The 27,628-nt window shown below is 40.6% G+C and overlaps 1 protein-coding gene across 3 annotated transcripts in view; it reads right to left on the reverse strand.

Moving 5' to 3' along the window:
* Nucleotides 1–27,628, reverse strand: part of RUNX1T1 (RUNX1 partner transcriptional co-repressor 1) — a 149,988-nt gene that overhangs the window by 2,191 nt on the left and 120,169 nt on the right. For all 3 annotated transcript variants that reach the window (XM_069220464.1, XM_069220463.1, XM_069220462.1), the window contains exons 7-11: nucleotides 25,146–25,231; nucleotides 21,830–22,025; nucleotides 16,166–16,234; nucleotides 11,185–11,375; nucleotides 1–1,647 (exon numbers count right to left, since the gene is read on the reverse strand). The exon at nucleotides 1–1,647 is cut by the window's left edge and continues 2,191 nt beyond it. In XM_069220464.1, the coding sequence (XP_069076565.1) occupies nucleotides 1,372–1,647; nucleotides 11,185–11,375; nucleotides 16,166–16,234; nucleotides 21,830–22,025; nucleotides 25,146–25,231 (818 nt within the window). In that variant the 3' untranslated portion in view covers nucleotides 1–1,371. The remainder of the gene's footprint in view (nucleotides 1,648–11,184; nucleotides 11,376–16,165; nucleotides 16,235–21,829; nucleotides 22,026–25,145; nucleotides 25,232–27,628) is intronic.

The following is a 27,628-nucleotide window of genomic DNA, read 5'->3' on the forward strand; positions in this document are numbered from 1 at the left end:
ACGTGTATGTACATCCCTCTTACAAAAACACCAACATGTTAGCATTCCGTGAAGCATGCTTCTTTTCAGGAAAAAAATCCGAGAAGAGTGACCTAGCAGCTCCGGTAGGATGTTTTTCATTTCTTTTTCTTGAGGAAAACAAAAAACAAAAATGCTCTTCTTGACTACCAGTGAAATATCACAAATACACACAGATATAAAAGCAGCATAGAAAGATACAGGTTTCTCGCCAGCTAGGAATAAAGAGACTAAGTGTGAGCGCGCTTATCTTCACATTTGTCCAACACATTTACAAGAAAAACACCATTGGGAATTCTCACGGAACAGGGGTGTTTCAACACCGATAACTTTTACTTTGTAATGAAAAATATCCAAACAGGATAAGGGTTGGAATGAATTTCGAAAGAGCACTGGAGTTATAGTCACCGTTTTTGATGTTGCAACACGTACATATACGTGTGTGTTTGTATACACACACACACACACATATACATATGTATTTGTATATAAAATTAATATGTTGAACGTGAACCCCATTGTCTTCCTACGTGGGCTTACAAAAGTAAAGTGGTGAAGGGTTATGTGGGGCAGCTGGCTGATGTCACGGCTGCCAAAACGCTAATTAACAACAGGCCGTGTCCCTTCTCTCGGTACAGAAAGGAGCCTCTTGTGTTATGGCATTTTTTTCCTTCATTGCGGCGGCATTCAGACATCTAACTGCAAGCCATCCTTCATTTTTCATTCTGTTGACCTGGATATTATTATATTTCTTTCAGAAACATAAAAAAATGGATGAACATCTGTGTTTCCTTCCAATCTGCTGCACATCTGCGCGTTTTGTCGCCGGGCCTTCAAAGTTCAGTCAGTAACCCATGGTCGCCATTCATCTTCTTGTTAAAATGGCTGCTGCTGTATCCAGTGTTCATGCCCTTGAGGGGTTTCCTCTCTTTTTATTTCCACATTATTGTCGTGTAGAACATTGTGACTTTTTTTTTTTTTGTAATATTAGCGTTTTTTTGCTTTGAACAGCAATTAGCAATCTCTTGGTTTGCTGCTTTGTAAAGCATCTGTTAATGAGGTCATCTAGTTTAAAATCCCAGCTACTGGAAAAATCCCAGGGAGGAGGTCAAATCTATACTTTTGTGTTATAGTTTCTGTTCTCGTTTCAGTTTTTTTTAAAGAAAATGTATCCTAGTTTTCCATGTAAAGTCATTATGACCCGTTACTGGCCTTTGAAATGTACTACTGTGTCAAGATACAGTAATTTTACTGCCATGTTGAAAGTTCAGCTTAAATCTTTGAGCCTCTGAGGATGAGGAAGTGTGTTTGTTTATTGTCTGCAAAAGTCTTTTTGTCAACAATTTGTGTTTTTTAACGAGCGGTGGTTTCTCTGGTGGATGGGGTCCCCGGCGTTGTCGACCTCGGAGTCGCCGCCGGGGGCGTATTGAGGGGGCTCCCTGCCCCGCTGCTCGGTGTCACAGAGGAGCTCGCGGCTGGCGTTTCCCCCTGCTGCTGTGCTTGGAGAGTCTGTCCACAGATGTGGTGGTGCTTTTCCCAGTCTTTGTGCTGACAAAATGACCCACAATACCGTGCGGTGTTGCAGCCACTGCAGGTCTCACTGGCCTTGCGCCCACAGTTCCAGCAGCTCTGAAATGGGAGAAGTTGAAGAGACATTAGCTGTGGGTCAAAATATTGAAATCTAAAAAAAGCCCAGCTAAACATTCACACATTTATTAGGGTAGAGACAATAATAACCTAGTGTTTTTTTCCCCTCAAAATATGACTTCCTTTAACAATATGGCAGGTCGTTATATTGTCTCGGCTGAAGCAAGTCACGATGCAAGTGTGACAGCAACATCTATTTCGGAAATACAGTTTTTAAATACATTCAGATATGGACAATCAGAGGGAATCAAGATCAGGAGACTGTGAATTGAAACTTTTGTTTACAGCTTTTTAACTACTAACATGTAAAACGTTGCAATCAATTAACATTTAAGCTTCTAACATGTAGATATCTGAAGAGTGTATTTCAACTAAAGAGTGAAATCTCTAAATAGACGTGATACAATGACTTGCTACATAGCACTAATGCTTGCTTTTAGAAAGTCGGTAAGTGGTATATATGTGCAGATAGGGTTGGGCTGGTTCGTTTTCGAGTTTTTTTTTTATCTTGAGTGTATAATAAGGCAACGTGTTCTATATAGAGTAGGTGCCATTTTAAGCCAATTGCTTAGGACTTCATGGAGATGGCAATCATCTGTTCTTGATGTGCATTTCTAAGGCCCAAGGGTCCAACTCACAAAGACCTTTTTGAGTTGCATGCAACTTATTCTTGACTTATCTTTGGAGCACTCTCTATTTTCAGATGTAAATCACATCCACTCTTGAAGGGCAGCTATGTGAATCATTTCTGAAGTGTTTTAAATACTCAGTGTATATTCAACAGTGTATCCACAAGCCATGTCCAGATACTAAGGCCCCTTTCAGCAACCAGTGACACTCACATTTATTTATGGTTGCCAGTTGAGAAAATAGTTCAAACGTTTATTGAATGAGGTACTAATGAAAGCCAACAACGCATGTTTGCTTGTCTTGTTGAGCGATCGCCCAAGCACAGCTGCTTATTGGTTATTTGTCCAAAAGCAGTGCAGTCTAACTTTTAAAAAAAAACATGTTTTTTTATGTTTCGTGGCAGCATCAAATGGCGTTTGGCAGGAATGGTAAGTAGACAATGCTAGGGGTGGAATTCAGGTGACCATGCCTAGAGTAGGCTGAAAAACGATGTGAAAGCCCATAAAACCATTCAAATAATGGTTGTGTACAGCAAATAGAGGTATGTTTTTGTTGGGGAGAAAAAAGTATATAAATTATATTAGTGGCCAGATTTCACAAACAATGATAATAACAGTAATATTTAAAATATATATTCATGCACATGCATTGTTCAACTCAGTGGAAATGCCACATGTAAACAATTTGCATGTGAGGATTCCCGGAATATCAGCTAACGTCATTGTTTTCCAGGAATACGCCTGAGAATATCTGTGAAGCCTACCAAGGCAGAAAATGAGCTCAACAGGAGCAATTTGCAGACTTGTTACACAAGGCCTTTGTGAACTGGGCCAACAGAGCTTTTAAGATGGATTTATGAACCAGATCAGAGAGTCTGCATGAACCGGGATCATTTGGCGCTGGAAGGAGGGAAAACATATTTCATGTCAGAGTACAATATTTTACAGCTCTTTAAGTCTCATAGACAGGGGGCTAAGTTATGGATGCAATCACAGGCAAAACAATATTCCTGGGTCAAATACGTTACATGGATTCTTATGAGCACTGACCCGGTGACCCAGTAAGCGATATGGTGGAATTTGGAGGGTGCAGAAGATTGGGATTGCTAACGGGTGTCTCAATTACATAAAAGAGAACTGCGCCTGTGCCGGGACTCCTGGTTTAAACCTGTAATCCTGTGAATGTAGGGTTTAGCCCCTCTAAAAGACTCAAGTATTTGTATGTGTTAGGAGGGTGCAGGAAGTGCAGAGGGTGGGAACAAAGCTTAGGTGATATCATTGGGTGAAACTCCATTGCAATCCACGGTGTCACTGCGGCAGAAATAAGGTCCACTCTTGAGAATGAGTGGAGAAGTGCAATATTGGTCTCTCCCATGTCCATTTTATTATTGTCCTTCTAAAGCGCAGAGTTCCTATCCCCTTCAGTCGCCAAATACACTCAACTGGAGATGACGTGGAGTCCTTTCATCAACTGGCTACTGGACTGTAGCCACTGCAGAAGAAACATTCCTTCGCTGCCCAAGAAATTCCCAATTATAGTAACAGAACAGAGTCAGAAAACTGAAAACAGTATTTAAAAATGAAACATTTAATCTGAAGCAATTGGCTCCTTTTGGAAATATCCATGTGTTATCTCAATCCCTTTTTTGGCATGAGAGCATTTTGGCAGATGTGAGTATGGCTGCTGTCCAATGTGCAATGGTTGCTTTATATTGGAATCAGATGTGCTTCGCGTTCTCGATGCAAACTGATTAAACATACAGACTAAACCAGGTAATTATAAATGCATGTGCTGGAGACTTTTTTATTTCCAAAATTGTTCCCATCTTTGAAAACACTTTTAAAAATGTCAAGAAAAAAGAAGGAATTACCTAACAGAGAAACAGATGTTTTTGTAGTTAAACTGTTGGGAATTCAGATTCCTTTTCTGGCAACACCTGGGATTGATTCCGCGCTCGTGGTTTTAGGTTGAGTCTGCCTAAATTTAGTTCAGTTCTTTAGATGTCAGCTCCCATCGCCACTGGGACATTAAGGCTGCAGGATTTGTTTATTTTTCTTTCCCTTCAGCTCACAGAAGAGAAGAACAAGGACCTTTTTATGATTTTTCTATTTGGTGGAAAATGCATCTTTTATTGCTTTTCATAAAACATGAAATATAAATGTGAAAGGTGATAGAATCATGTCAGCTTGTAAATATATAATGCTATGAGTACTTTCCATTGCCTTTCAAAGTGAAATGTATTCAGTAACAGTGGACAGAGGGACCTCATGCAAATGAAACCATACAATGCAAAACCAGATCGCCCTCAGTTTACTGAAAGCCATGAAGTCTATCTAATGGCTTACATTCTTGTCAGATGAAGGCTCTATTTGCAGCACTGGTCTGCAAGCACAATTAGAATACTAAAAACAAGATATTTGTGACAACGAAATAATGAGCTCCTAAACTAAACTCTCATTGTTACTCGGGGCCCTCAGAGCGCGAGCAAACGAATCCCTTTGTGAATTGTGTGTTAGTAGTTATTAGGGGTGTACAAATCACGTCTGCTCTTTTCTCATGAAATTTTGGGTAATTCCATAATTCCCAAAAGTAGAGCATAATGTGGTTTGCAAGTATTTAACTGCCTTTCTTTTCAGTGCACGCACACTTCGTGTGAATAAGTCTAACGAGACAGTGGCAGGGGACTGGTTCAAGCCAAAGGTCTAACTCAGGAACACATTTTAGGTGCTAGCGCGTCTCACAAGTGTAATTTTTTATATTACATTATGCTATTGTGTAGACAGGCTTATATACTGAAAACATTGCAGGGATAGACTAAATCATCCCACTATGACAGTAACTGAGAGGTAAATCACTATGGCAATACATTACAACGCTCAGTATTAACCTATGGAGTGCAGAGTATATACCTGCACTCATATACAGTTAGTGGGTATTGATGGTCAGCCCTTTGTAGTGCTGAATGAATTCCAATTTTCTCTAGCTCCACTACAGTAAGTATGATGCTAATATAGCTCATGTGGTTCATGTTTTTCCTGCACAACAAATGTTTGAAATGTTTATACGTGACCTACGCCCTCCACAATTTCAAGCAGTACTGAACCTGCAGAACCAAGGGAGAGGAAGGGCTTCTTTTACTACTGAAAGGCAAATCAAATTGCAGTGAGACCTATGAAAATACTTGTTGTTTAGCTATAAATGTATACCCACGAATAACTATATAATAAAGCGTTTAACAATTTGTCATGTACGGTCAGATTAGATTATAGATGTAGCCTTGTTTCCCATAAAGAACTAAGTATTTGAGTGGCTCTTGCTGCTCTCTCGATTGAAGATGTATCTACAAGACGTCTGCACAGGAAAGCTTTGTTTTAGACAGGTCGTGGACGGAAGGACTGTCATGAAGATCAATATTGTGTCCTGTGTGGGGGAGGAGGGGTGATGGACATGCAGTACAGTAACAACATGCATGATCAATACATTTATTCCAATTAATTTATTCATCTCCTGTTTTGTTCCTCAGTAATTTGAAGACATCAGCTGACTTCCGAGGTAAGCAATGCTCTTAGAGCAGGCACTTCTGACCCGCAGCACGAGGCCCCCAAAACATGTTTGTGTTAATGGTTCTGAAAGTCTATGCCACTGTAGAGCAATCAGTCGTGAAAGGCTTTCAAGGCAAGATGTACAGTGACAGCCAAATAAGTGCGCAATTTTGCATTTTTCAACAATATCCACAGAGTGGTCAGATAGAATGGAAGTAAAATCATGCTGGAATTTTAAAGCATGGTTTTATCAAGGACCAAACAGACTGCGAGTCAAGAGTCTCCTTTGAAACCCACTGGCTTGTACGTCCTTTCAGAGCTTGTGGAAAAGTAAATGTACATGTCTGCGAGGACCACATGGGATGTGCGCTCTACTGCATGTGTGGCGTTTTGGAGAAGGTCCAAACCATACATAATGCTAGGATTACAGCAAAGTCTGAGGCAAATGGCAGACATTCGCCTATCTGTGCACACCAAGAATGAAATGTGAGACTTCCCTCGAACTTGACACTAAATATTATGCACCTCAAGCACCTCATAATTTTACGCTCTGTCACTCCTTTTAAGATTCAACAGACCTAAGTGAGGTCTTTCTGCACTTTGGGACAAGTGGCTTTTTAGAATAGTCAAAATTAATGCCACTTAAGTTAAAACAAAACAAGCACAGAACAGATTATTCACTGGAGCAGCAAAAAATCTGTGAAGCTTACTATAGCAATCCTTCAAAAGGGGCTTAGCAACTCAACAATTCAAGACACCTTGATTACGATCTATCTTCAACTGCACATTTGCACCTACCACTGAATCAACACACCTGGCAAGTTCTCTCTCTACTCTTAACCGACCCTTGTCCCCCACCGTACATTTTACCTGCAACACAACATACCTATCTCCACCGACAGCAACCTCAGCACCACAATATCGGGAAACCTCACTTACAATGTGGTGAATGCAATGAAAAGCATTTACCATGATGCATTTATAATGCATATGCGTTAACCACGCATGGCTTTACCACGCATGCCTTTACCACGAATATACCTTTACCACGCATGCCTTTACAACTAATTTCGTTGTAAAGGCAAGAATGGTAAAGGTGTATACGTGGTAAAGGTTTTAAAGGTAAGTACAGGTAAGTATTTAGGGGGCTGAGTGATACATATATATATATTGTTTAGGGTGGGTAACAGTTATTGTTGGTAGTAGCATTTTTAGGTTTTAGGATGGGTATGGGTTTTGGGGTGGTAAGGGCATTTTTAGATTTTAGGGTGCGCATGGTTTTTGGGCTGGTAAGGGTATTTGTAGTTTTTAGGGTGGGCATGGGTTTTGGGTTAGTAAGGGTATCTTTAAGTTTTAGGGTGGGTAAGGGTTTTGGGGTGGTAAGAACATTTTTAGGTTTTAGGGTGGGTATGGGTTTTGAGCGGTGGGGGCATTTTTAGGTTTCAGGGTGGGTATAGGTTTTTGGGTGGTAAGGGCATTTTTAGGTTTCAAGGTGGGTATGGGTTTTGGAGTGGTAAGGGCATTTTTAGGTTTCAATGTGGGTGTGGGTTTTGCGGTGGTAAGGTTATTTTTAGGTTTTAAGTGGGTATGGATTTTGGGGTGGTAAGGGCATTTTTAGGTTTTAGGGTGGGTATGGGTTTTGGGGTGGTAAGGGCATTTTTAGGTTTCAGGATGGATATGGGGTTTGGGTGGGAGGGCTGTTTTGGTTTTAGGGTGGGTATGGGGTTTGGGGTGGTAAGTGCATTTTTAGGTTTTAGGGTGGTTATGGGTTTTGAGGTGGTAAGGGCATTTTTAGGTTTTAGGGTGGGTATGGGATGTGGGGTGGTAAGGGGTGTTTAGGATTTAGGGTGGGTATGGGGTTTGGGGTGGTAAGGGGTGTTTAGGTTTAGGGTAGGTAGGATTTTCGGGTGGAAAGGTGTTCATATATATATATATATATATATATATATATATATATATATATATATATATATAATGTATCTTATACTTACCTCTAGTTTTTACCATGCATATGCCCTTACCAACTATGCCTTTACTACAAAATTTCATGTTAAAGACATTTGTGGTAAAAGCATATGCACTGTAAAAACATTTTGTGGTAAGTGCATGTGTGGTAATGACCATGCACTGTACTTATCGCGTTGTAAAGGCATGCTTTGTAAGTGCATGCATTGTTCCATCACACATCCCGCAATATCCCTACAGATATGTTTAGTTCATATATTAGTTCTATGGTTAGTAAAAATGGTAAAGCGCACTAATGTCACGATGTGAAGCTGTGCTATAGAAAATCAATAAATAGTATGGGGTTTTATTTGTATATGTGCATAGTAATGTGTCTTTTTTGCTTCCTGCCATTTGTTTGTTTATTCTAATTTTGAGGATAATTCATTATGATAGTCACCTGAAAGAGGATGCTACAAGGAAACATCAGAGGACTAATATTTTATATCACTATGATCTAAGGCAGATTGTCACTATGACACGCTCAATCATTGCCTTAGAAATTGCAAGACAAGTGCACTTTCTATGCCATTCCAGCACTAAGTGCACAAACTTTAAGGGCAAATTAATGGAATTAAAAGGACAAAGTACTACTTCATGTCGTCCAGTGGCTTTCAGATTGCTCTAAAAGTGATGGCTAGTGATTTTGAGTAGGATACTGCAGATTGCAAGGAACACCTCTGCTTACCGCCTCCATTTTGAGACATCATTTCACGTGCTGTATTCTCATGATTGATCTTAAACTAGCAGATATGAGAACAGCAGCAAAGCGGTCTCTAGATTGAACAATTTATTATAAAAATACCACAACGTAGCTTGGAAATGGGAAGAAGGGGGTGAAGCCTCTTAGTAATGTTTAATACAGACTAGGATGTTACTAGGTTGTCTCTGCCGGGGCTCGTTTTTGTACTGATTTTTTAATAACCTGGTCACCCATCATATCATTCAGAAACGACCTTGTCGGGGATTAGGTTTCAGCACTGCATTAAGGAGATTGTTGCTGCTCTACCGAGTTCCTATTGTATTTACAGCCATATGCCTCGTACCAGGAGAATTCAAAGCTTTCGCTGTTGTGTTTACGTCTGGTCGGGGGTTTACCATCTCCGTTCCCGTTTCTGTCTCTTTGTCACTTTCAGCCAGTCTGCGCCTGCCCGGCAGATGCTGTTTGTCCCACCCTTCAAATCAATCATAATCCCAGCAGCTGAGAGAATGAATTCTAATTAAGCGAAGACGCTCACAACAGCCATAAGGCAATTATTTGCTATAAAAAAATAATTGTGCTGAATTTTTGCTGACGTTGAGCTTGACTTGTCATTCTAAAGAAAGCCAGTGCTTATGCTGCCGCCTCTATAGTCGGCAGAGTTAATGCCTGTTATATACATTTGACTGCTATGATTAAAACTCTTTTGTCTTTGGGTTTTCATCGACTGGGCCGGCCTCTTTGAGGGATTTCTCCTATTGGAGAAGAGGGTCTTAAAGCATGTGATGAACACGTGACAGATAACCCCGTGCCTAGATGGTCCCATTACAATGGCTAAAGAAGAGTGATAATGCTGGGATCATTCTACCTGCATCAGTCTTGTGCTGTGTGTTTCCAGTCTCAGTTCCATGACAGCAAATCATTTTGTGCATACACTTAAAAAAAATGTGAACATGGCCACGCATAGAATTTGCCTGTTTTGTAATGTGCACAAGAACAGATTGAGAAAATATTTTTTCCTGAAACTGACCCTGAATTTGCTTTTGTATTTACATTCATTCACTGGTTTCATTGTGGGCACTCCAACGCTTGTGATCTCAAAATACCTACACACTGTGGGCCTGATTCACAAAGGTAAACTTACACACGGGGCACGTTTACGCTTTTTCAGTATTCACAAAACTGCATCTTAATAGTGAGATTACGAGTTTATGGAGACTGCACTTAGGGTGGAGAACTCTGCCCATAAAAAGATAGGCCTATCCTGTCTTTAAATGCGCAGAGCTCTCTGGCCCGACGGCAGTGTCTCCACCCTCATAAACTTACTTTTAAAATGCAGTTTTGTAAATACTGAAAAAGCTTAAACTTGTACAAACGTGTAGGTTTACTTTTGTATATCAGACCCAATTTGTGGTCATACAGGCTTGACACCACAAATTACCTTGCACGAGGTACCAAACATATATAATACATTTTGAACATTGTATAGACCCATAAAAAAACAACTTCAAGAAATAGTGATCAAGTACCCTTTCCGCCAACATACTGGTCCGCTAGCTCGATTTAAATGCTGGTGGACCTTGGGTGTAACGATGGTCGAGACTAAGCCGCCTCCACTGTGGTTACACCCCTCTGACAGTTGTACAAGATAATGACCATCTGAGGCTGACCTGTATGTCCGCACTCCTAATTTAGATAGGCAGACATACAGGTCAGTGTTCACTGCCCGCCACCACCAGGATAATCCCTTGGGATAAGGGGCATTGCTTTTTTACTCTCAAAAACAAAATCCCACTTTGGGGTTTTGTTTTTTAAAAGAAAAATAACAATTGTAACTTTACAATATGGCTTCTGCATGTTTGACTGAGCCATATGGCAAAGTAACAACACATTGGCAAGAACAGTCTTGACAGCAGTTGCTGTCAATGCTTGAGATGTCAGCCGGCCCGATGGAGATTCCAAAATTTGGTCATTGGATCCTCTGCCGGGGCGATGGAGAACTTTACTCCATCGCCCTGGCGGAGGGTGTCCTGACCGCCAATATTTGGCCCTGAATTAAGGTACCCATCTGGATGCTAAGATTATCCAGTGCTATAGGACTGTTCTGTTACGGCAGACATTGTTGCTTTGTTCAGTATCAATTTGTAAATGGAATGATTTGTATATTTTAAAACATTTGAGGTTTTGTGAGTAGTAAATCATTATTTTCCAGAACCATTCATCATATCAATATCCGTTGCATGATGTTGATCATTCTACGCTACTTTGTTTACTCTATATTACTGAGCTTCACTTAGGATTCTCAAAATGTGACATTTATGTTTTGAATTTAGGAAATACAAAAATCGGAATGAGTTCATTTTGATGCACAGTAAAAAATAAAATTGAAGGTGCATAGTTCAATATTCCTTGACTACGGGTAAAAGGTTGTAGATAGATGCACAAAAATACTGTGAGTCGTGCATTGATAGAGTAGGGATAATCTATTCAAACTACGGATTATTAGCCACATTACTTTAAACCCATCTGTCCCGAAGATGGCCTATTTGTAAAAATTAGACATGTGTGTAACAATCAATTCAGCAAGATGTCTGCGCACTAGGCACAGAAGAACGAGCAGTTTTTTGCGTTTGCATGTCTTACCTCACTCGAGTCTTCCTGCTGGTTAATAACAGTAAGTGCATCCTCCGCCGCTTGCCGCTTGGCTTCTGCCACCGTCCTCTCCATTTTTGCTCTCTCTGTGGCGATCATTTCATGGGCTTTCCGTTCAGCTTCGGACACTGCTTTCTGAAGCTCTGTCATTGCTTGGCGTTTCACCTCGTTGACAGCTTCCTCTGTGAAGAAATCCATGGGTCAGGATTGCTTTAAGTATCTGAAGAAGGACATGCTATTTTGGGCACAGCAGGATGGCGACCACCAGTGTATACCTTCCACTGCAAGCCCTTTCATTTTGAGCTTAACAGTAATACCACAATCCGGAAAATGTATTACCACACCTTGGATTCTTGGTATCATAGCAAATTGAGATTTGCATGGGGTGTACCATAGGAAATTCAAATTTTTGTGAGCATTTCCTTAATTAAAGGTATAACATTACCATGCACAACACTCCCCTTGCTAAAATGTGGTACTACTGCTAGAAAAACACAGTTCCTGCATTTGCAATATGTTAATGCCAAATCAATTTAAATAATATAAAGTGTTAAGTGTGTGGTAAACTGCTTACCACACATTACTTTTGCTCTGATCTGCTCTACCCAAGATGAGAGTCACAGACTTTTCTGATTGGTGAAGCTTTCGTATTCATTTAAGAAATGGTCATTAGATGCAACATGCATTTGGTCCTTTACCAATGCTATACTCTAAATATAGCTATCCTTCTGCAGTTAACATAATCCCCAGGGCCGCAATGAATGAACCGCAAAGAAATCAGTCAAAATCTCAGAACATGACCATATCAAGTCAAAACTGCTCCATGTTTCTTGATGTGAGTTTAGGTTAGAATACCGATGCTCCTGTAAAAATAGAACTCTGAATTCTGGATGTTTCGCTGTTATCTGATGTGTTATTTATAAAAGTTTAAAAAGAACACAAAAGTGGAAGAAGCAAATGAGATCATGCTCTACTGTAAACATTTCCAGATTTTCGACTATAGACTGTGCAAGGACCTTTCACATAGAATTCAGGAAAAGCAAGGCAAGTTAATTTTTTTCCCCAAAAGGCTGAAGTAAGTAACTCCAGGGATTATGAAAGTGCTTGCAAATATTTAATCATAGAAACAAAAAGAAACAAAGTGTGTCAGGTAAGGAGTGACAAGATTACACTGCCATAATATCTGCCTACGAACACAGCAAATATATTAGAAATACTTGTGAGGGTCGATAATTCTTCAGTTGCCATTGAATAGCCAGCATAAAATATTTCATTTTTAAAGATGGAACTACGTGTACACAGACACATAAGCACAAATGCACAAACATACATATAAGACTCTTTGGCATTTTACTAATCTGCTTTTTGAGCTACACCATGTAGATTTATGAAAAGTATATCAATCACTACAATAGTACATATGAAACACCTCCTGGCTAGAAAGATGATGGATAAACAAAATGTGGTTCATTGTGTGAAATGCGTTTTACTGATTGTAGTGTATCTCTACAGTTGGCTGACCCTTATACAAATTAGACTGGCACAAAAAGAAGGTATTGTGGATTCTTCTGCTTCATTATTTTAGCAACAATTGTAGTATATCATAGCAAAGAAGAAAGCACATTTCACATTTTTGATTTTTGTGCCTTTGTCTAAAATCTTCACAGCGTCATAAACTGCGCTTAGATGTTTTTCAATGTGCATGCACTTTACAGAGCATACACATTTTTTTTGTGTGTAGCGTGATCTGAAAACCATGTTTCCAAGATAGACCAGGCTATGACCATGAATCGGGGCTCTGTTGATCAACTGGCGTAAATGTGTTTTTTCATTTGAACCGATTGCCTGTGTATATTAACTACAATTTGAAGAACAGACAAGGTGCTTGCTTCTGTACAAAGTAGTGTGAAAAGGGTTATTCTTCTACCAGATTTACAGAGCACCAATTCTATAGAGTAGGTCTATTTATTTACAAAAATTAAAGCAATAAACAAAACAAGTGAATAACGTTTTAACAAAAATAATTAACTGCTCTAATTAACAGGGTTGAATCTCCTTTCCCTTGAATCACTTTATCCAAAGTTGATCTTTAGTCAAAGCAAAATGACAAAGATTAATTGAAAATGTAATAGGCGGTAATTATTAACTTGGCAAACATAGAACCAATTAACACTCAATTAAAACAAATTATGACATGTTTGATTTAAGAGTCTTTTTTAATTCTTTCACCCACTTAAAACACCTTAATTAAATGTTCATTTTAATTAATTGGGTATAGATTCCTAATAACAATGTTTCACCAGAGAAAAAAAAGTGTAGAATGTATAAGCATAGGAATTCGCATCATTTAGCGCTGGGTGGTGGATTTATCTCACTTGCACCGTAGGTAAGTCTCTCTAACCTGCTATCATTGTCACTTTAGGCTACACATTATCAGTCACCTATTGTGTAGCATTGTCTAATGGTTTTAGATAACCAGATTATTTAGGAAATTTATTGAGTTTATTACAGTGTAAAAAATTGGTGCCAAATTATCAAGAATGGAGCATTCAAAATGCACTGAAAATATACATCATAAATGGCAGAATTAACATTTTTATTTGAGCATTAAAAATCTGAGCCAAATCCTATACTTAAAATCTAACAAAATGAGTTTGGGTTCCAAAGATAAAGCAAAGCAATGCACCTGATATATATCTTATCTGGTTTAGGAGCATGAACTGTATCCGTCCACAATAAATGTCGAGTGGACGGAAAAAGAAAAGCTTACCCTTGAATGTTCCAACCAGGATTTAATATACTTTGAATATTCAAGGTGAATTAAAATTCTATCTAAGTGGCAGTACAGGACAATAATTTTTGCTTACGATCAAAGCTGCAGCTTGACTAATTGTCTATGCAAATCAGGCAATTTATATTTAAATTATGCATTCCAATTCCAGTCCCACAGGCACACGCGGATCAGCAGAGAGAATTGGTAGGGCATTTGCAAGGTGCTTGAATATTTATTACCAACTGCAAACATTCTCTGATCCCTTGAAAAGAAATATACAGTAGCTAACATACAGATCTCATTTTATTATTAGCTGTGTGAAATTAAAGCCATGTTAAGTCGAGACCTTTTGGAATTTTGCCAAGATGGACGTTAATTTCATGGAACTGAGGCAAATGGCAGTCCTCATGGGTTCTGCTGGAATATATTTTTTCAATTCTCAAATATGTGTGATACATAAATCAGCTGAACTGCCTAATCCTTTTAAATCCTAATCTTGTTTTGAGTGGTATGCAATAGTAAGGCATTCTAATTAAAATACTGTTTGTACAAGGCTTGCACAGATTCCTTCATTGAGGTCTCATAAATATTAATTTTGAAGCATGAAACAAAGACTGTTGTGCCAAACAAGGCTAAGCTGAAAAATATATCTTAAAATATCATAACAGGTGGAACCACGCTGGTTGTACAACGTAATAAGCAACGACCTAGCAGTCCATCATTTCAGTGTAGTGCATCGTGCAGCAATGCTGCTCGTAAGGTGGAATTCAGTATTAAATATTCTTCCTTCTTAAGCATGATTCTGCTACATGCGGTGGCACACTGGCATTCCTGTTTCTTCTGCCTTGTCACTGACTGTCATACCGGGTGGTTGAGTCCCTTCCAACTCTCCTTGTGATGTGCTGTAGCAGTACTGTCAAAACACCAAGATGTGTGATGAAAGGAGCAGGACAGAAGTGTGATCAGAGAGGGCAGTGAATGAGGAAGCAGGGAGTAGCAGTCAGCCTCCACAGGCAGGTGCAGGAGGGAAGTGACTGACATGTTCAACCCGGTGTGTGCACCCTTCACAATTCCTCTGGGGCAGTTTTTACATTAGTAATAGCAGCATTAAGCGCTGCTAGGAAAAGGGTACATCTTCTGTCAATGCGTTTGTTTCAACTATAGTTCATCCTTCAATGGGTGATAATTTATTTGGCTACAATTTCTGAGTGCTCCATTTTAGGCCATGATGAAATAAAAGCAGCATCAAAATACCATAAAGGTTTAGGACAATAGGTTACACATCTATATAAATTCATGCTGATGACACTTCTACAGCAAGTGGGCAAAAGGTGAACATGAACAGCATAAATGACTCCTCGTTTTCCCTGTAATAACAATATTCCCGGCGTGTTTCTCTGTTGGCTATATTGTCTTCCGTTTGACTAAACATCTTGCTGTATCCATTAAGTGTATGAAATTGCCCACTCTTGTAGTAAAGAGTGCCTGTCTGTTTTAGACCTGCCAATCCTCATGTCACGGCTTGATCAATTCATATCTGACATTTGTACAAAGCTTTAATAAACCTTTAGTCACGGCTTACAGGTCTATGTATATTTTTAAAATTGTTTATTAGTGGATTTGAGACAGACTATTTTACAGGGACCTACTACTTTCTAAGCGAGAAGAGGTGTTTCGAGGAGAGCAGTACAGAAAAAACAAATTATCATCCGAAAATGTTGTCCTAGAAGTCTATTGACAGATGCACAGGATTGCTACTTTGCTAAAAGTTCCTTACACTGTAACCAACTATGCTTGCTACAAATATTCAAAGGTCTGCGACCATATTTGTTAGCATGTGACAAACATCAATTAAAACATATGAGAAAAGTAATTTATAAGGAAGGTGGTAATGAAAATACATTTCAGATGAATCGGTGTTGAGCCATGGTAAAATAACTCGTTCTAACTGGTAGCAGATTTCTAAACACAGCACAAATGGGAAGAGGTAATAGCCGTAAACGTCATTATGATTGAAGATGCATGGTGATAGAAACCGGAATAAAGATTTATTTTATAGCTTTCTTGCCATCCCAGAAATGGAAATGAAGCAGATCTGCCTTGCTTGCTTTTCGCCCACTTCCCATTCTTCCCAGCAGCCTTTTAACAACTGCACACAGCTGCCAGAACACAAGGCTCGTGTTTTGAAACAATACTTACCAGCTTTCTTCCAGATCTCCTCTGGCACGTATCCAGAAGCGGGCCTGTGGAGGAATTCCCGATGTGATTCTGAAAGAAGGCGGGGAAGCAAAACAAACGCCATGAGTACTGCTTACCGCTTACCACTCTCAGCACCACAGGGCAAGTCACAGCGCAAAGACTCGCTATACATTTCCAAAACCCGCCACTTCACCAGACCAACCACACTTTTCGCGTTCTGGATCCACCACCCAGATCCTAGCAGTCCCCTACACAAAACACGCCCATAGCTGGGTTAGGGTAAGGAAATGAGGGTTGCTAGCCAGCCTTAATTTAGTATTATGAATAATAAACTCCTCTTTCTGGCATTATAAATTATAAAATTATTGTGATAAACATTGCGGGAAGCCTGTGCTGAGACAATGTCCCTATGTCATCATTTGTTACATCTGGCAACAAATCAAAGGAATGGAACATGTCGTGATTCTTAAGGATATTTGCCTAATGAATTGATATGATTATGAGAAATACAGTTGGGTTGTTGGCTGAAGTAACAAATCACCCAATGCGCATTGCATTGATGGACGCAACGGAGACTCAGGGTTTGCAATGTTTAAATTTGGCTGATACAATAGAATCTATGTTTTCTGGAATTATTTTTCTTCACTTTGTTAAAATTAAAACTGCTTATGGGAGATACTGATGCCTAAACCACCACCAATGAACAACACAACTGCTTCTGAATGTCAATTTATTGTCAATGCATTTTTAGAGGTCTTCATAATTGCAGTTCCAAAAATTAAGTGACATTTGAATTGGAAAGAAAGACATATCTCCCAGGTTACTACAAAAACAATCAACTTTGTGTGAAAAATAAAAGACATGAGTCTTACAAAGTTCATGTGGGGATTCGTAGGTATCTTTTTTCTCTCAAAAGAAAATAGTGATTTTAAAGCACGAGTAGGCAAGTTAGTATTTAATAACGTAAATACTGGACGATTCGCTTTTTATTCCAGTGGTTTGGTAATACCCTAAAAAGTACGTATCACTTTAGGGGAGGGAAGTCCTAGCCCGCGGTAAAATGATTTCAACCTATGACACTTTGGTGTTTAAATTATATAACTTAGGTTAGTTCAAATTTTGCTGCAACATTCAGTACTATTGAGGTGCAACATTTGTATTTGCAACCATTGGTCAGTTTGATTTTGCTTTTGTTTACTCCTCATCATATACAACCTTATGAAAACACGCCTGCACCATTGCGCAACGACTGCTTTGAGAGAAGCATCAGAACCAGCTGGGAGTAGTTGAACTAGTAAAATCAGAAGTTGACATCAGACATCGTTTTTAATATAAATGTACTCTAAAGTGTACAATAGTTCATATAGTTTTTGAAGAGGATGTGAGAAGGCAGACGCTAATCTTAAAAGTGGCTTTATAAGGAAAGCCAGAGGCAAGGCATGTGGAACAGAATAGAGTATGGGATTTGAAGCATGAGACGGAACATTCTCATCTCATGAAATAGCTAAAGGTCATGTTTTTGCACCAGTGGGATACATTTTATTTTAATATTTGAAGGTCGCCCATTAGTTACATACCCCACCGGGGTAGAATACAAGTTGATTTTTATTGTGCTGTATATGTAACACATGGTAATAGACGAAAAGTTACAACTTGTGGTAGCATTACATGTGCACCACGACTATTTTAGTTTATGAAAACATTTCAAAGGTGTCAATAATAGAACCATAACATACATTAAACAGTAGAAATTGTTTACCCAAACAAATCATGATTTTGTCATGTTCATAACAAGAGAAATGCAGAAGTGTACAATTACTTTGTCGTGTAAAATAGTTTCCGATTATCCACAATTTGGCATCATACAACTTTCAGCAGAGGAACTGAAAATAACAAATTACATAACTTTTAACTACAAGACCGACACACCACTTAGATTTGAAGAGTGCCCAATTAAATGATGCTTTAAAAAGGCCCAGATTTGCAATTATAGTACACAGTCTGCATTGCATAAGAAGGAGAGAGCAGGAAAGCACCATATCTAAGATATGGCACTATCATCCTTAGTGCCAACGGACAATCAGGCGGCCTAGTGCCATGCATACACCTTTGTGTGATAGTGCAAAAGTGTCTGCGATATTTCTAGCATCGGAACTGTACTAAAAAGGTTCCATTCCACCACCAAACACTATGCCTATACAAACTTTCAAAATTAATCACTTTTGATATGTGTTGCACAGTGCATCACATATCCAAAGTTTGAAAGATTTTGAGAAATAAAAGAAGTTCTCCTTTTCTCACCGGCCTTAAAGAGGCATTATTTTTTTATGCAAAATCCTACCTACTGTTGTTAGTAGATAGGGTTCTGCATCAAAACCCATGAGTGGTTGTATGGAAATGCCTACGTACCAGTAGCACCCATGGAAACCCACTGATGCAAAGTAATGAAAAGCAGAGCAAAGAAGTCCTTTCAGGCAACGTCCCAGCACAGAACACATTTTGCTCCGGAAAGTAAATGCAAAATAAACGTTATACACCACTTTGTGATCATTTTGTGAAACTACACCGGGCAAAATGTTAGTAAATCTGCCCAAAGTTTCTAATAAACAGAAACACTGTATTTTAACTCTTTAACCTTGGAATAAACAATATACATACAGCAAGACATGGTCATGTAAAATTCCATACTCTGGATCACACTCCTTGTTAAGCTTCGAAAACAATGTGATATTACATTGGCTGCTGTCTTACTGCAGGAGACATTCAGTTTCACCAAGGATGCAGGATGAAAGAAGTTTTATATTGGGATGAGCTAGCCAAATGACAGGCCACCCTCGGACACATCCCCGTAAATCTTTACTGTATTTTTTCATGGTGTCAGAAAATCCAAGTATGACTGCATAAGTCATGACAAAGGGCCGAATTAGGGCTGCATGAGGGAGCAGGGGCAAGTAAGTGGCATGAGAAGTTTTCTCTGTGATTTCGTAACAATGAATTTCGGACAGAGGTGGGTGCCTACAATTAAGTTAAATATTGTTTTACAGTTGTAGGTGCAAAGAAATGGAAGAAGATCAAGGCACAGTTACCAAGGATCCCAAGACAACAATGTACTCCTTTAGCATGCAAGAGGAATTTTAGAAGACAACAGTAAGTCGATTTTGTGACTGTCTCATCATGAAACCTATTTTAAAGGTAGGTTGTCACGCAGTCTAGCACCGGATTTATAAAGCTCACCTTTTCCTGATATATTGCTGTTTGTGCATTTTGGTTGCCATAAAATGAAATTGACAAATGACAGACAAAGTGCTAAGCGGCATAAGAAGGAAATAACTCGTATCAATGTCTAAAAACTAACAGTATTGGGGAAAATGTATAGCTACAAACACAATGGCCCTCATTATGAGGGTGGTGGTCATCAGACCGACCCGGTGTTAAAGAGCACTGCATTACAAGTTGTGGGGTTTGGCAGAAGCCAAACCTCCACAACGCCGCCTGGCCCACCGGTGCGGTCGCAGGATTACATGGCTGCAGACTGCGAGGCTTTCCGTGGCAGTCACTCCACCATGAAAATCCTGGCAGAAACGTATCCGGTGATAGAAATCCTTATTCCTGTTGCCGGCATACACATGCACACATGTCCCCATACCTCCATGTACCCCAGCCCATCCACACACTTACATAGTCCCACCCACCCATCCACTCACTTCCAAACACCCACAACCATACACATCCATCCAAACACCCCACCCACTCTCACACTGACATACACTCACCCCCACTCATGAATACGCACTCGCCTCCGCAAACATTCACCCCCCCTGCACCGCATACATACACTCATCTGCTCTCCTGTCCACTTACACAAACACATGCACCAGCACACATGCACCCAGAAACACCTCCCACCCCCATCCACAGACACTCATTCACCCCCACCCCATCCACATACAATTGCTCACACACGCACCCCCATCCACAATTATTCACACCCCCTCCTCCTCCGCATTCATGCACACCCCCACCCCCTACACGCAGGCATACATTCACACACTCCCCCCTCAGCATACGCACACTTGCACATACCCCTGCTCATCCGCATAGTTGCACACATGCACCCCCACTCACTCGCACACAAACACACACTGACAACCACATTCACACACACTCATACATGCACTCAGACAATCACATTTGCACAAATACATGCACACACCACACACATGCACCCAACACTCTCTCCCCTCTCCTATCGGACGATGACCTTATCTTTTCCGGCGAGCTGGTCGTGTGGGAGGGGATGAGCCTTGCGGTTTTGCACCACCAGCACCACCACACCAGCAAGACTCCTCCAAGCTGTATTACGGCTCGTAATACAGCAGACGGAGTCTTGCTGCAGTGGCGGTGCTGGAGATGCACCCGCCTCTTCAACTCCATCGACCAGGCCGACGGAGTCAGACTTCCACTGATAAATGGGTGGAAGTCCTCCAACAACTCCAAATATGGCGTTCAGGAGACCGCCAGCACTGGTGGTCTGTTGGCTGAAGCGGCTTCAGCGGTCTTTGAAAAAGACTGCTGAAGTCATAATGAGGGCCAATATTTGGAAATAATGTACTTTTTGTGTCTTGTTCAAACTCAGCAGTGACCTGCCATACACAACTGAAAATAACTATGAAAAGTACATTATATAGGTGCACTTCAGAAAAAAATTGTTTTTGAAAAATGACCCACTTTTCTCTTGTAATATTTTACTGTCTTCTTTTATAAATCGGGTAATTACTTATGGACAGTTCCGTCTTCCAAATCCCAACTAGAAAAATGATAAACTAAGCTCATGAAAATATCAGTAAGCATGCACACACTCCCCATTCTTCAGGTCGGAAGCATATACATTATTTGTGGTAAGTTGTATTTAATTACTGGCCAGTAGTGCATCTACTTCAGTCTAATAGCTCAGAGTGGGGGATAAAATGATGTTCGGGCTATGCTTTGTCTTGCGGGTTGGCTGCCCTTCTTTCTACTATTTATGCTACAATAAGGAGAGTGCGCTTCCACCATCTCAGGTAACTTCAAACACACCCAGCTCCTTCCAAGATTACAGGAGACCTCTCAGTGCTGAGCTTACCATGTGGAGAGGACGCAATCAACTTGGTCTGATATTGAAAAAAGTATTCCAATTTAAGTGGAATGGAAATGCCTATTTCCATCTAGGGCAACACTATAGATTTTTCTTTAAGTATAAGCGAGATTTACAATTGAGAATTGCCATTTGGCAAACTTGGGGATATTTCGACTCCCATTCATATGCTTCTCAAATACTCTCAAAAAGGCTGTATGTGCTTTATTGTATATGCATGAAGGAACAACTTGGCACTACAAGCAGCCCAATAGATCAAGATCATGCTTATGAATATTGTTGCTCTTAAATAAAGACCTTCAGAATTGCAGAACTGGCAATATATAACCACCCAATGGTAATGACTATCTCATCTGAAAACACATCACACCACAGACTACAAATATGCATACTTTGCAAGCTATGAAAGAGCCCAAGAATTGCTGATGCTGGCCAGTATAACAGAAATGTGTTATTAATTAGAATATCAAAAGATGGGCCTTTGTTGTAGCACGGTACTGTCAAGGCAAAGACCAGGAATTGATTCTTACCTATCGCAACAGTATCCGGGTTGACTGGACTTTGCTGTCTCGAGTGACTGCTACTACTGCCTTTTTTTAAATCCTCTGCGTCACTGTACCGCCGGATCCAGTAATTAAGTTCCTCTCGGTCAGCTTCTTGACATCGTCTAAGCACAGTGAGGGATCGGCGTGTTTTTTCCACCATATCCATTATACAGTTTAGCAACTAAACAGAAGAAAAAAAACAGCACTCAGGTATTGATTTTGAATTCTGATATAATATGCTCGTACTAAATTGAGTTCTTAGCTGTATATCTAGGAAGACTGCCTAAATTTGTAATTTCCTCACTTTTTTAGAAAAAGATATTAACTTTAAGACCTGCATGCACAATAAACACAGATCGTGTGCAAACTTTATTGTTAAGTTTATTTCTAATTGATGACAGCACAAGGCAAGAAAAGGATACTGAAATGTTCAAAGTAGTACTGGGTGGTGTGGCACTCCTTTGCTCAGCAGAATGGCCCCACGACTGCTTTTTACCCCCCCCCCTGCCACACTAAGCATTTCACTCCTAGGGGGACATGAATGCAGGGGGCAACTTGACTGACAACAGTGAGGATAGTGATACAATGAGACAATCTGATTGGCTCATTCAGAGTTGCACTGACTTTGACTTTCCGGAAAGCTGCAAGGCCTACTGCGTAGACCATGGAACGGTGCTGCAAAGAATGTGGAAGCTGGAAAGAGTAATCTTTTGCATTCTGTTAACAGGCAGGATACAAAAATAGTGGATTCTGCCTATTTCACGTTCTGTCTAAATATTTCATCACCCTCGGTTAAGAGATAGCAAACTAAACATTAGCTCACTATTCCATCCTGCTGCTTCAAAGCAGGGTGAGTACTATACACGACGTCAGATGTACAGCAATGTAGTACATTTAGTAACCCGCACTCTAATGTTGTGTCACTGTTATCACACTCATTAAGACCGCTTCTAAGGTTTTTCATGGAATTTCCTACTTGAATGCAGGAAAAGCAGATGAAGTTTAACCATGAAAGGTATTTGTGACTGTGGGAAGATTAAGCTTGCATACACTTTGTGAATGTATATTCAAACTGATATGAGGTGGAGCGTGACATACTAACAAATACTGGCTCACTACTGGGGACATGTTTATCACACACAGGCGTGTTGAAGCACTTATGTATTCACTGATGTTATCATTATAAATGCTCAAATTTAAGTAATATCAAACTAAACAACTAAAACTCATAGACACTCATTCTCGTTTTTCTGTATTATACAGTATAAGCTTAATGCACTCCTACTACAATGCAAGGAAAATTCGCGCAACAATTAGCTTAGCAAGGCTTGCAGACAAACATGTAAAGATGTAGCCAGTGGTGAGAGACTTAAAGCTCCCCTTTTGCCCCGAAAATAGATAACTTCACCTACTGCATTACCTTTCTAATAATGAGCCTTCACATCACAACTACTATTCATTCAGCACAGCCGGATTAGTAAAGAGGGAGCTGCTGGTATGTCTCAGTTATACTACAGAACATGGCAGTTTATTTAGTTCAGTGCAACTTTACACACACTACCAGCTACTCTCTGTCCATGCCTAGATACACTGCCGACACGGTGAGGTGACTGATATTTACTACCTAGTGCTAGATGTGTTTTGCACTACAAAAGGTCTCTTTTTTATGTGGCAAAAATGCTTTACATCTTTATGGTGCATTGTGTTGCTTTACAGCAAGGAAATATGACTGGGACACAACAGGGCAAAACACCCATAGGTTTCGATACAACGCTTGATCTAGTAGGATAGTTAGACCAGGCCTTCCATCATGAGCTTACCCCTAGTTGAGGCAGGCACTAGCATGTGGATATGTGTCCATTTCTCTAAAAAAAAAAAACATTACACATCACACATCCAATGCAGTGAAATCCTTCTGAATTTTCTCGGGTACAGAAATTGTACTGGAAGGGTATGCTTCCAGTATAAATCCTCTGCTAGACAGTGCTCATTCACTTGTGCAGCATGGTGGCAGGCTGTGTATTATGCAAGGTAGCTTTGTAAGTACACCAGCAAAATAGATGACAGCAGCAGCAGACAACTAATAGTAGAGATGGCTCTGCTTCAACCACCCCACCCTTGAGCAATGCAGTGCAGAGCAGCAAGTGTTGGTGCTGCGCTATGTTGTGTTAGGATTTAGCAAATCCATGCCTATCTTACAAGAAGTGTGTAATGTGTCAGTGGCGGTACTGGTGTCGGAAATGGACTGGTTAAAATATGACCAAAGCAAACCATTTGTTCACTAGATAGAAACATAAAACAATAAAAATGACATAAATCAAATAGAGACTACAGTGCATGTTTCCTATAGTGCAGTTGTGTTTGCTTTCCTGTAGCACATATTCCCTCATTGGAGGTAACGTTACCTAACCTTGATTATAGTCAAATATGTTTAATTACTGGAACGACTTTCTTTCAAAGTCTTTGGGGGTCATTCTAAGTCTGGCGGGCGGCGGAGGCCGCCCGCCAGACTTCCCCCTCCGAAATACCGCTCCGCGGTCGAAAGACCGCGGAGGGTATTCTAAGTTTTTCCCTGGGCTGGCGGGCGGTCGCCAAAAGACCGCCCGCCAGCCCAGGGAAAAACTCCCTTCCCACAAGGATGCCGGCTCGTAATCGAGCCGGCGGAGTGGGAAGGTGCGACGGGTGCTGTTGCACCCGTCGCGTATTTCACTGTCTGCCAAGCAGACAGTGAAATACTTGTAGGGGCCCTCTTACGGGGGCCCCTGCAGTGCCCATGCCAATGGCATGGGCACTGCAGGGGCCCCCAGGGGCCCCGCGACCCCCCCTACCGCCATCCGGTTCCCGGCGGGCGGACCGCCGGGAACTGGATGGCGGTAGGGGGGGTCGGAATCCCCTCGGCGGCGCAGCTAGCTGCGCCGCCTTGGAGGATTCAATAGGGCGGCGGTACACTGGCGGGAGACCGCCAGTGTTGCCGGTCTGACCGCGGCTTTACCGCCGCGGTCAGAATGCCCTGCGGGGCACCGCCGGCCTGTCGGCGGTGCTCCCGCCGACCCTGGCCCCGGCGGTCTAAGACCGCCGGGGTCAGAATCACCCCCTTTGTGTTCTAGGAAGAGTGGCACTTAATTCACATATCTTCTTGAGTGTCTACAAAAGGAAAAACACTCCTTTTGAAACAGTAAACGTTTTGAAACTTTTTTGAAACTTTTTCAGCTTTTGTTATTTGAATAACTCCATTGCATTTTTAAACACAAAATGAATGCATTACTGACATTCACATGTCTAAATAAATGTAGTTGCTTACATGGTCAAGGTGTTTCCACTCTTCTGCCCATTCTCGGTCTGTTAGTCGGTGATCAATCATTTCTTCTTGACGTGTGCCATGTAATGCTGCAAAAAGTAGAGGGGTGCACTAAGTCAAAGTGGGATAGTCACATGTAAACATCATTGTATAACTGCATCCAGAAACAATTAGCACATGCATACAAGATAACGACCTCATTTACAAAACAATTTCAATGTATCAGTGTGACTTACACTTCAAAATTCAACAGTAAGTCAGGAGTAAGTCACACCTACTCACAAATACAACTTTGTGAATTATACTCAACATATTCTTATCTATTTATCACTGCCTACCTGTGGGTAAAAAAGATAGGAGAACTGAAATAAGGTGCTTATCAAATAATATGCTAGTTCTATTTTTGCAGCAAATTGCAAGATTAAACTTCCTGCATTATGTTATGTCAACTTATATATTACAAGTCCATTATATCTTAAGGTACTTGTAATAAAGTGGATGGGATATCTGTCATGTTTGTGACAGAAAACACAAAACTAGGACCTTGGTTAAGTAGAGTAAATCTGTAGGCTGTATTTTTATCTGAAGGTATATATATATATATATATATATATATATAAAACTTAGTGGCAGTTGCCACTAGATAGTTATAGTTAGGATTTTTTTTACCATAGACAGAGTGTTTTTTGTTTTGCCAATAAGTTCTGTGCCGCTTGACGAATCTTCATGAAATTTTCAAAACTTAAACTTTGGTTAGTTTAGCTGCTTTCTAGAAAGTTTTGGGTTGATGTGTCAAGAGGGGGCAGAGAAAAAGGGGGTTCCCAAAACACTTTTTCCCCATTCTATGTCAATGGGATTTTTCAAAATTTTGAACAGGACTACAGCCCAAACTACTAAATGGAATTACACCAAATTTGGCAGAAAGGTAGACCTTGGACCCGAAAGCACACTTTTTGTGATTTGGTGTAAATCCGCTCAGTGGTTTTGGAGAAATCAGAGTTTAGATATATAGGGACACGGATCCTCCGTGCATCGGACTGTCCCAGTGCAAATATCTCATTGGCTGTTCACACTTCAAGCAGGTAGTGTTGATAGCCATCTTGAGACTCGTCTTTAGCTGAGTCCCAGAAACAAAAAAAAGAAAAAGAAAAAGAAAAGGGACCAGGGTAGGTACACCAGGTGTCTCCAGGGCTAAAAAGCATTAAAAAAAAATAATTGGAAAATTCATGGATCCGTGGATTTTACAGATTCTTAGTTTTTTTTAAAAGGGCGGTCTCCCGCATTTTTCTTTTAATTAGCCCTCGGGTGGGCCAGGTCCCGGGGGCATTGGGACCTTTAATTAAGGAGGGGGTGCACTGGGCCCACCTCCTAGGGCTTCCATGAGCCCTGATGCCTGCAACCTCCCTGAGGTGATCAGTAATTAGAATGCGAGGGGGCACGTGGCTCCCTCGTGCCCCGTGGACCGCCACCTCCCTTAGGCAAAAGTTTATTTTGAAATGGGGTACCACCGCCTCCCCGAGGAAAACGTTATTTTAAAAAGGGTGATGTCCTATATCCTCCCCCAGATCCCCGGGGACTGTCACCTCCCCGGGGCTAATTTAATTATGGAATACGGGGGGCATGTGGTCCCCCTTTGCAGCCCCGAAGACTGTCACCTCTCGGGGGCTTCAATTAAATGCACTGCGGGGTGGCTTTCAACCCCACCCGCCGCGCCGGGGACCACCACCTTCTCGGGGCTAACATGAAACAATGAGGGGTTCATTTTGGACCCCCTGCCCCAGTGACTACCACATCCCGGGGCTTCAAATAAATTTAATGTGGGGGGGGGCACCTGACCCCCCGGCAGCCAATGGGACCACAACCTACCCAGGGCTTCAAATAAATTAAACACAGGGGGTGCTAATTAACCGACAAACTACGGCACTCATGGCATCTTTGATAACATCATTGATGATATCGATGTAATATTTGCAGTAAAAGTTTTGACAAAAAAATGAGTATGCAAGGGTGCGAGTTATAGTTACCTTAGGGCATGTGTTATAGTTACCTGACATTAACTCACTAAAACTGTGAATTTCTATGGTTTTGTACGAGTAAAGTTAGAAACTAGCTATAACGTCCCTGTAACCCTAGGTTTTTTAAGTGAATTGCTAAATATATATATTCACTGAAAAAAACAAAGGTCACAGGGGCGTTATAGTTAGGGTCATGTTTTACACAAACAAAACCATAAACATTCAGCAGTTATAGTTATACTTAATAGTTATACTTACATTAAGAAACTATAACTTGTGGCCTAAAGTTAGTTCACAGCACGAGTTATAGTTTCTTCAGATAAGAATAACTATAACTGTTGAATGTCTGTGGTTTTGAGTGTGTAAAAAGTGACTCTAACTATAACGTCCCTGTAACATCTGGTTTTCCCAGTGAAATTCTTTGTTTTTTTAGTGTAAAGTAATATATAATTACCATACGTTAATACAACC

This window comes from Pleurodeles waltl, chromosome 2_2 (genome assembly GCF_031143425.1).
Source record: "Pleurodeles waltl isolate 20211129_DDA chromosome 2_2, aPleWal1.hap1.20221129, whole genome shotgun sequence".
In the NCBI taxonomy this organism is placed as follows: domain Eukaryota; kingdom Metazoa; phylum Chordata; class Amphibia; order Caudata; family Salamandridae; genus Pleurodeles; species Pleurodeles waltl.